Source organism: Schistocerca serialis, chromosome 12, assembly GCF_023864345.2.
Source record: "Schistocerca serialis cubense isolate TAMUIC-IGC-003099 chromosome 12, iqSchSeri2.2, whole genome shotgun sequence".
In the NCBI taxonomy this organism is placed as follows: Eukaryota; Metazoa; Arthropoda; class Insecta; order Orthoptera; family Acrididae; genus Schistocerca; species Schistocerca serialis.
The window spans coordinates 126041608-126055703 of record NC_064649.1 but is presented as its reverse complement, the minus strand read 5'-3'; the positions used below and the strand labels follow the sequence as shown (position 1 = coordinate 126055703).

General features: G+C 45.1%; 1 protein-coding gene across 1 annotated transcript in view; it reads left to right on the top strand.

The window, feature by feature from the left end:
- Positions 1 to 10025, top strand: part of LOC126427994 (spidroin-2-like) — a 63413-nt gene extending 53388 nt beyond the window's left edge. The window contains exons 2-3 of the mRNA XM_050089878.1: positions 215 to 533; positions 9587 to 10025. Coding sequence (XP_049945835.1) covers positions 215 to 533; positions 9587 to 10025 — 758 coding nt within the window. The remainder of the gene's footprint in view (positions 1 to 214; positions 534 to 9586) is intronic.
- Positions 10026 to 14096: the final 4071 nt, after the last annotated feature.

Sequence of the window (14096 nt, the reverse complement as noted above, 5' to 3'; positions counted from 1 at the left end):
TATCTGCTGTATGTAATATTAGTGTTGACGTTTCCACTGCTTGCCTTTCACCTGTTCCATAGTACTTTGCCACCTTTGGTAGTGGCAGCGGAGCTGGAAGTATCTTGACTGTAGCTTATCTCCTGTATGTACACATACTATTTTTGTGTCCCCTGCTTGCCTCGCACCTGTTCCCCACTGCTGTGCTGACACGACGCCTTCTTTGTCTGTGCAGTGGAGCTGGAGGAGGCGCGGTCGCCGGCGGCGGCTGACGTCGCGGCGCCCGTGTCCGCCTCCGCGGCGCCGACGCCGGGCGCAGACTCGCCGTCCCCCGCCCCCGAGCCGGAGCACCTCGCGCCCGACGCCTCCGCCTCCGCAACGGTGCCTTCTTCTACGTCCTCGTGTTCCGCCTCCGACGAAGAGCGGGGGCGGAGCAGCGACGGAGGCGGCGGCGGCGGCGGCGGCCCCGTCCAGACAGACCCCGCCCTCTGCGCCGCCTCCGACGATAGCCCCCCGGCGGTGGCCGCCACGCTGGGCCTTCAGGGACTGCTCAGGTGAGGACGACGTACCCATCTGACCGCATAACTAAAATAGAAGCCTTACCCGTACATGCTTTGTTGTGGCTCGGTCTGCTTAAATGGAAAACAAAGAAAAGAAAAAGCTCACGTCCCTAATATGTATGGGAATTGTGTTTACGTCCTGATCTCCTACTCTCCCCTGTCTCTATTCACCTCCCCTCCCCCTTTCTTTGTTTACCCCCTTCCCTTTCTCTATCACCTTCTTCCTCTTTCTCTGTCCACCTTCTCCTCTCGCCCTCCTCTCTCTCCATCTCCTCCTGTCCTCTCTCTGTCCATCTCCTCGTTTCCATTTTCTGTGTCTATCTCACCTCACCGCTCCATCAACCCCCTCTCTCTGACCTTCAGCCATCTGAAGTGGAAAGGTACATTTTGAGATTTTTGGTAATAATATTTTGTCGTTATATATTATATACTATTTGTATTAAAAATTTACATACATTAAAGAATTGGGTACCTAAAAACACAGCCGCATTAGAATTCAACGTTCCGTCAAAATTTGAAAATACTCGGTCAAGCATTTTCGCAGATTAACAATTCTGAACGTCTCCTCTTTTATTACATATATACCAGATGACGTACCAGTAGTACATGCAGACACGTGAGTATTTGTGTGCAATTTTGTGTCAAAATTTTAAAGCAATCTGTGTGGAACTTTAGGAGATTTGAAATTTTGAAGAAACGAGCATCTACGTTTGAACTTGCATAGAAACTGTAAATGTTCCCAATCGCAAACCTTCCAAAGTTTTTGACCGAATGTTTCGATATTTTGACGTTGGTAGGGCAGCGGAACTGGAAGTATCTTGACCGTAGATTATCTCCTGTATGTACACTTTATATATATATATATATATATATATATATATATATATATATATATATATATATATATATATATATATATATATATATATATATGTGATATACCTTTTTCCATAAATTGAATAATTGGGAAATGTTGTTACAAAAAATCTCAAAAGGTATAGCTACCTAAAAACACACCTATATTAGAGTTCAACGTTTTCTCAGTGTCTCAAAGCAGACGATCAAGAACTTTCGTGGATGCACAATTGTGAACAAACGAACATTTATACATTCATTTATGCAGAGGATCTGCAGCTACAACATAAAATTCATCTGAACGTTGCTCGTATCTCCATAATACCCAATGGCACGTAGTAAGGAATTGGTCCATTCTTCAATTTGAAACTTTCATTTTATACTTTATTTCTGATTAATAAATAGCAATCCATGTTACTGATAATGACATCGCCTTTGCCAGTGGGTGAAGCAGAAAACGAATATGTAGTAACAGTACATATTATTGATTGAATATCTCTGTGCACTCGTCCCACATCTCGTGAGCTCATACAGCGACATATCTTATCCTGAAAGGAAGAAAATTAGTGTACAAGAGAGTGTAGTGCACGTACTCAGATGGTTCAAATGGCTCTGAGCTCTATGGGACTCAACTGCCGAGGTCATCAGTCCCCTAGAACTTAGAACTACTTAAACCTAAATAACCTAAGGACATCACACACATCCATGCCCGAGGCAGGATTCGAACCTGCGACCGTAGCGGTCAGTGCACGTACTCCAATCTCTTATAAAAAGCCGAGATCGTGACCATGTGAGAGAAAGGGCGGCGAGCTCTTCTGATTCACAGTGACAGAATAACGTGTTCGCATTTGTTTACTGCATTCTGTAGCTCGTTCGTAATAGCGAAGACTTTACAGTAGAATGAATGTATTTCACAGAAGTGAAGGTGTACAAGTGCTCATAGCCCTTAAGGTATGCATATCCAAAGGACATTTTTGTTCTGTTTTGGTACATACTATAACTTCTTTAAATATGGAATACTTTTTTTCAACATTGTATGTAAAGCACATTTCAATAATTCTTTTACAAGCTTTGGGGCAAGTTTCTTATACCAAACCAAAAAAAGTTCATATAAACCTGATATATCCGAAACTCGTTAGTTTCCTAGTTGCTAGTGAAGGTTTATTATTTAGCTGAATGCAGTTCACGAACACACGAACTCATCAACAACACACAAACAAACGCTCTAAATGGCCCCCTCTTACTTCTAGACACGCATGCACACGTCGAATCGTGGACTGCCGCACCCTTTCAGATACGGCTTCGAATGGTTTCGCAGACTTTCGTGACTCGTCAATGAAATGTTTCTGTACCCACGTGGTCCCCTGCGTAGACAAGTTCCTTTAGGTGCCCCCAGAGATAAAAACGCTGGCAACTGAGATCGCGGGAACGTGCAGACCATGGAAGTCACTTATCTACCCAACCGTCATGGTACATACCAGCCATTACATCTCGAACACTGACCCTGAAGTGTGCTGAAATTCCAGCATGTGTAAACCACATTTACATTCTTATTTGAAATGCACATCTTCTAGTGGGTCTTGGAGGTAGTTCTGAGTAAAGTCCCTGAAAACAGCACCTGAAAGACGTTCTGGGAGAATGTATATCCTACCAGGCAGCCATGTACAATACCAGCCCACACATTAGTCTTAGACTGGTGCTGATGTCTGGGCTTTGCTGTAACATGATTGCTACCGATCCATATGTGCTGACTGTAGAAATTTGTTACTCCATCTCTTCCAAACGTTGCCACGTCTGTTAACGAACGGACTGGCAGCTTGTGCAACAAATTATAGTTAAAAGTTATCACATGGAGGGTGATGTGCATGCATAGGGCGCAGCACGTGGTGATGTTACATACACGTGAGGTGCTAGTAAAGTATCTTCCACGCTGAAGTTTGCGATCTACGAAATGCCAGAGCGACTTGTCTTGCGCCGATACCTGGCTTTTCTTAGACAGTCCATTGAACGTGCTCTCCCTGATGAGGCGTCAGAGTAACACGTGGTCTTCCTCTATCCATAGCCTGTGGTGCTACGAAGCTTGTCTTGGCAGAGCAACGATACACAGCACAACAGTTTGGATGATTCTGCTGTCTTGGGTCTGGAAACAACATATGATACAGTCGTGTTGGCTTGTGTCCATTACCATTCGCGCTGCCGTACATAAGAATCATGTCCGCCTGCTCACAAAAAGAATATCCCGCCGTCTTTGACCGGTGAAATTTCAGTCAACTCACTACCTGTAATACGTGTAGACTAGGAACATGTTTGAGATAGGCGAATGACAAGTGTAAACAAATCTCCCTGACAACAGAACACCATACAATGAAGCAAATAGGCGCATAAATTACTGAAGTTGTTGGCCTTATACCTGAAAAGCCGTTGAACGGCAATTTTTATTAATTACTCGAAAACGAAGAACTTTGACCTATGTTAATACAAACATACAGGGTGTTTAAAAAATGACCGGTATATTTGAAACGGCAATAAAAACTAAACGAGCAGCGATAGAAACACACCGTTTGTTGCAATATGCTTGGGACAACAGTACATTTTCAGGCAGACAAACTTTCGAAATTACAGTAGTTAGAATTTTCAACAACAGATGGCGCTGCGGTCTGGGAAACTCTATAGTACGATATTTTCCACATATCCACCATGCGTAGCAATAATATGGCGTAGTCTCTGAATGAAATTACCCGAAACCGTTGACAACGTGTCTGGCGGAATGGCTTCACATGCAGATGAGATGTACTGCTTCAGCTGTTCAATTGTTTCTGGATTCTGGCGGTACACCTGGTCTTTCAAGTGTCCCCACAGAAATAAGTCACAGGGGTTCATGTCTGGCGAATAGGGAGGCCAATCCACGCTGCCTCCTGTATGTTTCGGATAGCCCAAAGCAATCACACGATCATCGAAATATTCATTCAGGAAATTAAAGACGTCGGCCGTGCGATGTGGCCGGGCACCATCTTGCATAAACCACGAGGTGTTCGCAGTGTCGTCTAAGGCAGTTTGTACCACCACAGATTCACGAAGAATGTCCAGATAGCGTGATGCAGTAATCGTTTCGGATCTGAAAAATGGGCCAATGATTCCTTTGGAAGAAATGGCGGCCCAGTCCAGTACTTTTTGAGGATGTAGGGACGATGGGACTGCAACATGGGGCTTTTCGGTTCCCCATATGCGCCAGTTCTGTTTATTGACGAAGCCGTCCAGGTAAAAATAAGCTTCGTCAGTAAACCAAATGCTGCCCACATGCATATCGCCGTCATCAATCCTGTGCACTATATCGTTAGCGAATGTCTCTCGTGCAGCAATGGTAGCGGCGCTGAGGGGTTGCCGCGTTTGAATTTTGTATGGATAGAGGTGTAAACTCTGGCGCATGAGACGATACGTGGACGTTGGCGTCATTTGGACCGCAGCTGCAACACGGCGAACGGAAACCCGAGGCCGCTGTTGGATCACCTGCTGCACTAGCTGCGCGTTGCCCTCTGTGGTTGCCGTACGCAGTCGCCCTACCTTTCCAGCACGTTCATCCGTCACGTTCCCAGTCCGTTGAAATTTTTCAAACAGATCCTTTATTGTATCGCTTTTCGGTCCTTTGGTTACATTAAACCTCCGTTGAAAACTTCGTCTTGTTGCAACAACACTGTGTTCTAGGCGGTGGAATTCCAACACCAGAAAAATCCTCTGTTCTAAGGAATAAACCATGTTGTCTACAGCACACTTGCACGTTGTGAACAGCACACGCTTACAGCAGAAAGACGACGTACAGAATGGCGCACCCACAGACTGCGTTGTCTTCTATATCTTTCACATCACTTGCAGCGCCATCTGTTGTTGAAAATTGTAACTACTGTAATTTCGAAAGTTTGTCTGCCTGAAAATGTACTGTTGTCCCAAGCATATTGCAGCAAACGGTGTATTTCTATCACTGCTCGTTTAGTTTTTATCGCCGTTTCAAATATACCGGTCATTTTTGAAACACCCTGTATATATATAATGTTTGTTTGTGTGTGTGTGTGTGTGTGTGTGTGTGTGTGTACGAAAATTATGGTGATTGGAGGAAAGGGGAGAGAAAATAGGGCTGGTGAATAACTTCGATTACTTGCGAAGCGTAATAATGGATGGTACGTATTGCTCAACATAAATTAGGGAAAGAATTGCAATGGCAAAAGAAAGATTCGAGAGGAAACAGAAATTACTTTGCGGACCACTAAACAAAAATCTGAGGAAAAGACTGGCCAAATGTTACATCTGGAGCGTTGCATTGTATGGTACAGAGGCCTGGACATTGAGGTAGGAAGATGAAAGAAGATTGGAGGCGCTAGAAATGTGGATATGGAGGAGAATGGAAAAAGTGAAATGGGAAGAACGAGTAAGGAATGAAGAAATGGTTCAAATGGCTCTGAGCACTATGGGACTTAACATCTATGGTCATCAGTCCCCTAGAATTTAGAACTACTTAAACCTAACTAACCTAAGGACATCACACACATCCATGCCCGAGGCAGGATTCGAACCTGCGACCGTAGCAGTCGCGCGGCTCCGGACTGAGCGCCTAGAAGGGAATGAAGAAGTTGGAGAGAAAGAAACATGCAGAAACTCATCAGAAAGAGAAAACGGAACTGGATTGGACATTGTTTGAGGAGGGACTGTTTATTGAAGGAAGGAATAGAAGGAATGGTGAAGGGAATAAGGGAAGAGGAAATAGAAGATATAAAATGCCAGACAATATCAAATATTGAGACATGAATAGACTGGCTACGGACAGACAAAAGTGGAAGAGGCTTAACCCATGACAAGACATAACATACTACTCTCTCTCTCTCTCTCTCTCTCTCTCTCTCTCTCTCTCTCTCTCTTGCCAAGCAGTAATCCCGACAGGCGGGGTTCGCTGGTTAATCGGATGTGAAATGTTAATTGTGAGGGGTGGCCAGATACCATTCCTGTCGCCACCCCTTACGACCTGGGAAGAAATCAGTGTACCCCAACTGCCTGCATCTAGTGTAATCCATGGAATAGTGCGAATGCGGTCAGATGTCTGTGAGCTATGTAACTTAGCCGCATCGTGGGGACCAGCCGTGTATTCACTTAGCGGGATGTGGGAAATCGCTTAAAATCTACATCCAGGCTGGCCGGCAGACTGAGACCTGCATCAGTTTTGCATCAGTCTTACATCATTGTTTAGAACTGGTTAACACTGGCCCTATTAAGTGTGTATAGACATATTACAAGTTGTGCATTATTGCAGCTACAATTTTTTTACAAAACTGAGACAGGGAAGAGAATTACTTGCTATATCCAATAGTGGTTACACAGTCGTTAGGTATAGCATGTATATTATTTACATGCGTACAAACATTTGTAGTTGTAAAGGCATTACGTTTGATCTGTAGATAGATGTTATTCTCTTAACTAAGTTTTCAAGAAGAAAGCATGCAATAGTTATGACCGTTATGTAACACATAGCCTCATCTAATGTATACAGAAAAGATTTTCGTGTTGCAAATAAGTTCTGTGCATAGATAAAAACCTATCACCTTAGAACGAGCAACATCTGTGTGTACATAAAATGTAACACCTGTACATTCAAACAGTCTTCGAATTGCCCTCAAGTAAACACATTTACGTCTCTGTAACTATTATTGGAAACTAAGTATTTCTTTTTTTGTCTTAGGTTTGCAAAAAAAATTTTGGCCACATTAAAACACAGTGTATTAACGATTTGCAAGTAGACTCAAAAATACCAGTGCTAGCTTGTCTCGAATAATGATATAAAACAGATATTGAATACCTGAAGATGACCCCCCCACAGCTCGAAATGCATCGCACATTGTAATAAAACTAGAAAAGAAAGTTATTATAAATGATTGAAGTACTAGCAGAGATTAGATGGAGCTATATTATTTGACATATTGTAACAGGCCTTTGTACACACATGGAAAAACCCGAAATGCTTTTTCGACATTTTTTGACATTTAAAAGTGCTTCCCACACTCGGCGCCCGGGTTCCCGGGTTCGATTCACGGCGGGGTCAGGGATTTTCTCTGCCTCGTGATGACTGGGTGTTGTGTGATGTCCTTAGGTTAGTTAGGTTTAAGTAGTTCTAAGTTCTAGGGGACTGATGACCTCGGATGTTAAGTCCCATAGTGCTCAGAGCCATTTGAACCATTTGAACACTCGGCGCAGCATGTCCCTATCAGTCTGCTCATAAGCACTGTCGATGGTAGCCCGTGCTTCTGATAGCATCGTTGGTAGAGGAGATGCAAACACACATAATCCCCCCCAAAAAAGGGGGAAAATAGCATGGGGTTATGTTGGTAATGCATTTCAAGCACAAAGTACCCTTTTCCTCGCCTAACTCCTGGCTGCTGCAGCTCTCGTGCCAGAAATCTGAAGTTCGTTTGTAAGAATACACAAGTTTTTCGGTTTTTCTGTATGAGTGTTGAGTTTTGTAAAATCAATTCAGTTATTTATAACCCTTTCGGTGCTAGACGTGTTCAGCGCCTAAACTAGTCTGTATTTGCACTGATGCTGCTGCAGTCGCAGGTTCGAATCCTGCTTCGGGCATGGATGTGTGTGTTAGGTTAATTTAGGTTTAAGTAGTTCTAAGCCTTGGGCACTGATGACCTCAGATGTTAAGTCCCATAGTGCTTAGAGCCATTTGAACCATTTGCACAGACAATGACGTCAGATGTAGGAGATATACTGTATTTATACAAAAAAAAAGAAACCTTGCATACTTTGCTTACTTTTATTCTATTATGTCATACTGGATAATATTCTGGGGTAACTCACTAAACCGAGCAAAATTTTTGCATATAATAAGAATCATTTGTGGTGTAAATTCAAGAACATTCTATAGAAACCTGTTCAAGGAACTTTGTATTTTAACATCTGCGTCTCAGTATTTTTTTCCTTAAGGAAATTGGTTGCAAACAGTATATCTCTACTTCTTACCAATAGCTCAATACATAGTATCGATACTAAGAATAAGAGCAATCTACATAAAGGCGTAATATCACTTACCTTGGTCCAAAAATAAGTCCAGTGTTCAGGAATACACATTTTCAGTAAATTCCCAGCAACCATTAAAAACTTCGTTTCAAATACAGCACGGTTTAAACAACGGTTGAATTATTTTTGGTAGGCAACTCATTCTACTCTGTAGATGAATATATTAACGGGGACTGTTAGGCAAGCGTAATTAGAAATGTCTGTTAGATTTCAATTTTGACAGGACTTGATCACAACAGTCAAGATTAGGTATTTTGTGTATGATAAATTTATTAAAAGTGCTTAACAATGTTTCATTCTGACTGTGTGTTAATGCTGTAGATATTAGCAGTTGAGTTTACTGTAATGTATTCACGTATTTTGACAATCTCCTGACAGATTATCAGGGTAGTAAGTACTATGTCCAAATGTTTTGTATTTTTTATGTAACATGTAAACTGGCAATGGCAAGGAAAGCGTTTCTCAAGAAGGAAAAATTGTTAACATCGAGTATAGATTTAAGTGTCAGGAAGTCGTTTGTGAAAGTATTTGTATGGAGTGTAGCCATGTATGGAAGTGAAACGTGGACGATAAATAGTTTAGACAAGAAGAGAATAGAAGCTTTCGAAATGTGATGCTACAGAAGAATGCTGAAGATTAGATGGGTAGATCACGTAACTAATGAGGAGGTACTGAATAGAATTGGGGAGAAGAGGAGTTAGTGGCACAACTTGACTAGAAGAAGGGATCGGTTGGTAGGACATGTTCTGAGGCATCAAGGGATCACCAATTTAGTATTGGAGGGCAGCGTGGAGGGTAAAAACCGATCCCGGCGGAGGTTCGAGTCCTCCCTCGGGCATGGGTGTGTGTGTTTGTCCTTAGGATAATTTAGGTTAAGTAGTGTGTAAGCTTAGGGACTGATGACCTTAGCAGTTAAGTCCCATAAGATTTCACACACATCTGAACATTTTTTTTTTTAGGGTAAAAATCGTAGAGAGAGACCAAGAGCAGCTTTCTGACATGTCTCACACGCATGAGAGTCATCTCATTTTTGGGTCTATGGTACGAAAACGGAATCTAATCTAATCTTGCGGTTTTTACTGAAACACTGACGACAACAGCCTAGATGAACCTCTGCTATTGTTGTGCAGGGTCCGCGCACTCGTGGCAGCGGCGGCCATCGCCGCGTCGCCCGACCCGCCGGGCGCGGGGGCGGTGACCCCCGAGAGCGGGGGCGGCTCGGGGCCGGCCTCCTCCGCCTCCGCGTCCGCCGCCGCCGCCGCCGCGGTGGCCGCCGCCGGCTGCTGGGGCGGCGAGGAGCGCGCGCGCATCGCCGAGTACCTGCAGCGCGCCGACACCGCCGTCATCTTCCCCGAGCCGGTGGCCGAGCCGGGCGCCGAACCCGAGACCGCGGCCGCCCGCGCCGACGCCGAGAGCGCTACCGGTGAGTACCCCACTCTCTGCCTGCCGGTCTGCGCGTCAGCGTTCTCTACCAGCCGCAGCGTCATTAGCAGCTGTGGTCGCCTGCCAGGAGCAGCAGTGGAGTATACTACTACAGTGCGGAATAAAAGACTCAGGTTTCCAGATTGAAATTTTCACTCTGCAGCGGAGTGTGCGCTGATGTGAAACTTCCTGGCAGATTAAAATTGTGTGCTGGACCGAGACTCGAATTCGGGACCTTTGCCTTTCGTGGGCGAGTGCTCTACCATCTGAGCTACACAAGCACGACTCACGACCCGTCCTCGCAGCTGTAATTCCGCCAGTTTCAAAGACTCAGGTTTTTCAAAACCCGTGTCTACAGTCTTCCACTGTAACGGTGAAAAAGTTCTGCAATGTTACAGAGCAGAGCTCAGAAGTTCATGTGGAGTGTAAGAAGCTAACGAAGTCACATTGGCACCACATTCACCAGAATTCTGCCCAACGCCGCCATGTACGTGTCACATGATGAAAAGATCATCACACCCATTCATATTCACAACACCCCCATTCTTTTGACGCGTCTGTAATGAAGGTCAGTATTGCGACGCCCAGCGTTGAAATCACACGGTTTTCTTATGGACAGACAAGGAAAATCTTTCAAACAAACTACCGCTCAGAATCGATACCAGAAGCTCTCGAGGAGTGGCATAAAGGGCGTATTCCTTCACACCTATTTCGCAGTTGAAAACGGTTGTTTGTAGTGGGATGTGCGACAGAACGACGTTTTTAACAATTTTTCAGACTGTTGATGTCCCCGCACTATTCAACCCTCTTCTAAGGACAATGTGGGGTTGCAATCCCCGTTAATGATACCTGCTCCTTTCGAGTGCAGTGCGACTGCAATTTTTACTCAGGTGTACAAAGAGGAACGACTAGGACTGTTAGAAAACGTTCAACAAAATCTGAACATGCTCCAATGCAGCAAAGGCTGTTTAAGCATTTTTAGTCATCCTGTTTGTTTCCCCTCCATGGCATGATCAATTGGGGGGGGGGGGGGGGGGCACAACATTAATAAGTACATGCATGACAGAACAAGGATTCCTGTAAGATCCTAGAGTCTGGCAACACCATCGAGGTTATCTATGCATCTTTGCTGAGCACATTAAAAATGTACCTATACAGAAACTACCGACCCTTCAGTCTCTAGGCGCCTGTGGGTAGGCTAACCCTGGACACGCTTCCACTGCAGTGCCTACTTGCAGGTGTGCTGTCCTGGAGGGGCATTAGAGGGGATTGCCTGTCCACAGACACTTAGAGATCAAAGAGATCACATTTTCTATAGATGTACTTATGCGTCACAATTTGGGAAAATAACGGGTTTCGAAAGAGTGAGCCTTCAATTATGTTTGCACAAGGTAGTTGCGACACCACTAACAATTAACAAGACTTCCCACCACCCCAGCCTTCTTCAGTTAGCCAAGTCCACACCAGAAGTTAAAGCCATCAAGTCACCATTAGAAGTGAACTTTACCATGTCTCTTGGTAACGCTTTCTGTGTGATACTATTGCCTGATTACACTGTAAACTGAAAACGCGAAATTCCATTTTTCATAAAATAAAAAAATAAAGTACATCATAACACTCACAGAAAAGCAATATATGGAAAGTCTGTTTGTGATGGTTACGATTTATTTAGAAACGGATCTCCACGCAAACCAACAAAAATACAGCCGGTAACATAAATATTTATTGACAGTGATGTCAAGGATAAAGAGGTGATAAGGTCAGACTCTCCGTAATAGCCAGACTCCGCAGAACAGCGGTAGCGTTACCGCCTGCCACGCCAGTGGCCCGGGTTCGATTCCCGGCAGGGAACTGGGTGTTGTGTGTCCTTCATTAATCATTGACACGCAAGTCACCGAAGTGGCGTCAACTAAAAAGACTTGTAATACGGCGGCCGAACCCCGAAAGGAGATATCCCGGCCAATAAATGCCATACGATCATTTCACTGTGCGACTGCTTAGCTGGGTGGTAACGTGCTCGCCTCCCATACAAGCGGGCCGGGTTCGATTCCCGGCCGGATTGGACATTTTCTCCGCTCGGGGACTGGGTGTTGTGTTGTCCTCATGAAACAAGACTTGCACTTGACATCCGAACTTTCCCGAATAGGGGCCTCCTGGCCAACGATGCCATCCTCTCAGTTCCATTTTCTTTGTAATGTTCATCAGAATTTGGTTCCTTACTGTCTCTAAACATAAAATGGTGAGTTAATCATTGCTGTACATCGATTACTCTGTAAATAGTATCTACTCACTTCTCTCTAAAAGTCCCAGAAGTTTGTAACAAGGAATTTCCAAACACCCTGTATTTTACTGCGCGCAATGGAGGGAGAGTTCAGAGGCGATGATTGTGTCAGCATGACAAAGCAGCATCTCTGGAGCAACAGTTTACAGACAGTCATCCCAGCGTCCGACCGTACCTCACTTTGGGATAAATTATTTCGTCGACTTCGCCCGAAACACCAACCGAGTGAGGTTGCGCCGTGGTTAGCACACTGGACTCGCATTCGTGAGGACGACGGTTCAATCCCGCGACCGGCCATGCTGATATAGGTTTCCCATGATTTCCCTAAATCGCTTCAGGCAAATGCCTGGATTGTTCGTTTGAAGGGGGACGGCCGATTTGCTTCCCCATCCTTCACACATTGCGAGTTTGTGCTCCGTCTGTAATGACCTCACTGTCGACCGGGCGTTGGACACCAATCTCCTCCTCCTCCACAAGCTGCGACATCGTCGCGAAAAAACACAGTGACCCGTATATGTAATAAGTTTCCTTTAATTTACGTCTATGGTCACAATCTTTTTTGTTTAACAGATTACCGGTTTCGGTCTTCGTTTTTATGAAACAGATTTGATGATGTCCATTATAATGTCCATTATAATTATCCGGGCTGTTATGCCGTGGTCGGTTGATGAATTCTGTGGAGATTCCCAACGTTTCGTCTCCGACTGCGGGAGACATCTTCAAGGGGGTCCGTAGCTTGATGGAAGGTCCAACACACACACTGGCTCGCTACTGACTGCCGCTAAATTCCGTGTCCGCGGAGAAACGGAACGATCAGCTGCTGCGGAGCATGCTTTCTAGCCAGGGAACCACAATATTCGTTTCGAGAAGACGCAAGTACTACCGGCCACGAGCGGATACTACGAAAGGCTCTACAGGGAGGCAATCGAAATCGCTAAACACCCAAATAATTTCAACCGAAAGGAGGAGGGCGTCAAATTAAACGGTATCTGGATGCCGGTGTTAAAGAAGATGTGTACCACTCGCCCACTACTGGGTGATGGCAACGGCGATCGACGGCGACGGACAGCGGCCAATTGCACTGACGTTTTCAAAACAGGTGACGTCACGCCGCGGCGCGGGGGCGCGCGGACACGGAATTTAGCGGCAGTCAGTAGCGAGCCAGTGGGTGTGTTGGACCTTCCATCAAGCTACGGACCCCCTTGAAGATGTCTCCCGCAGTCGGAGACGAAACGTTGGGAATCTCCACAGAATTCATCAACCGACCACGGCATAACAGCCCAGATAATTATAATGGACATGATATTTCCGGCCGTGAAAGTTTACATTTTAGTATCAGATTTGATGATGGTCATTAAAGACCGAAACCGGTAATCTGTTAAACAAAAAAGATTGTGACCATAGACATAAAATAAAGGAAACTACTCCTCCTCCTCCTCCTCCTCCTCCTCGAAACCTCCTTCCCGAGCACGGGGTCCCGGGTTCGATTCCTGGCGGACTCAGGGATTTTCACCTGCTCCGAGATGACTGGGTGTTTTTGTTGTCCTCATCATTGGCTCTGAGCACTATGGGACTTAACATCGGAGGTCATCAGTCCCCTAGAACTTAGAACTACTTAAACCTAACTAACCTAAGGACATCTCACACACCCAACCCATGCCCGAGGCAGGACTCGAACCTGCGACCGTAGTGGTTGCGCGGTCCCAGACTGCAGCACCTAGAACCGCTCGGCCACAACGGCCGGCTGTCCTCATCATTTCATCATCATTCATGAAAGTGGCGAGATTAGACTGAGCAAAGGTTGGGAATTTGTATGGGCGCTGATAACCGCGCACTTGAGCGCCCCAGAAACCAAACGACGTCATTATCCTCATCCTCGAAACCCCCGTATCCAACATCACAACCGTATCTGGTCTTGACTCTTGAGGAAGAACGCG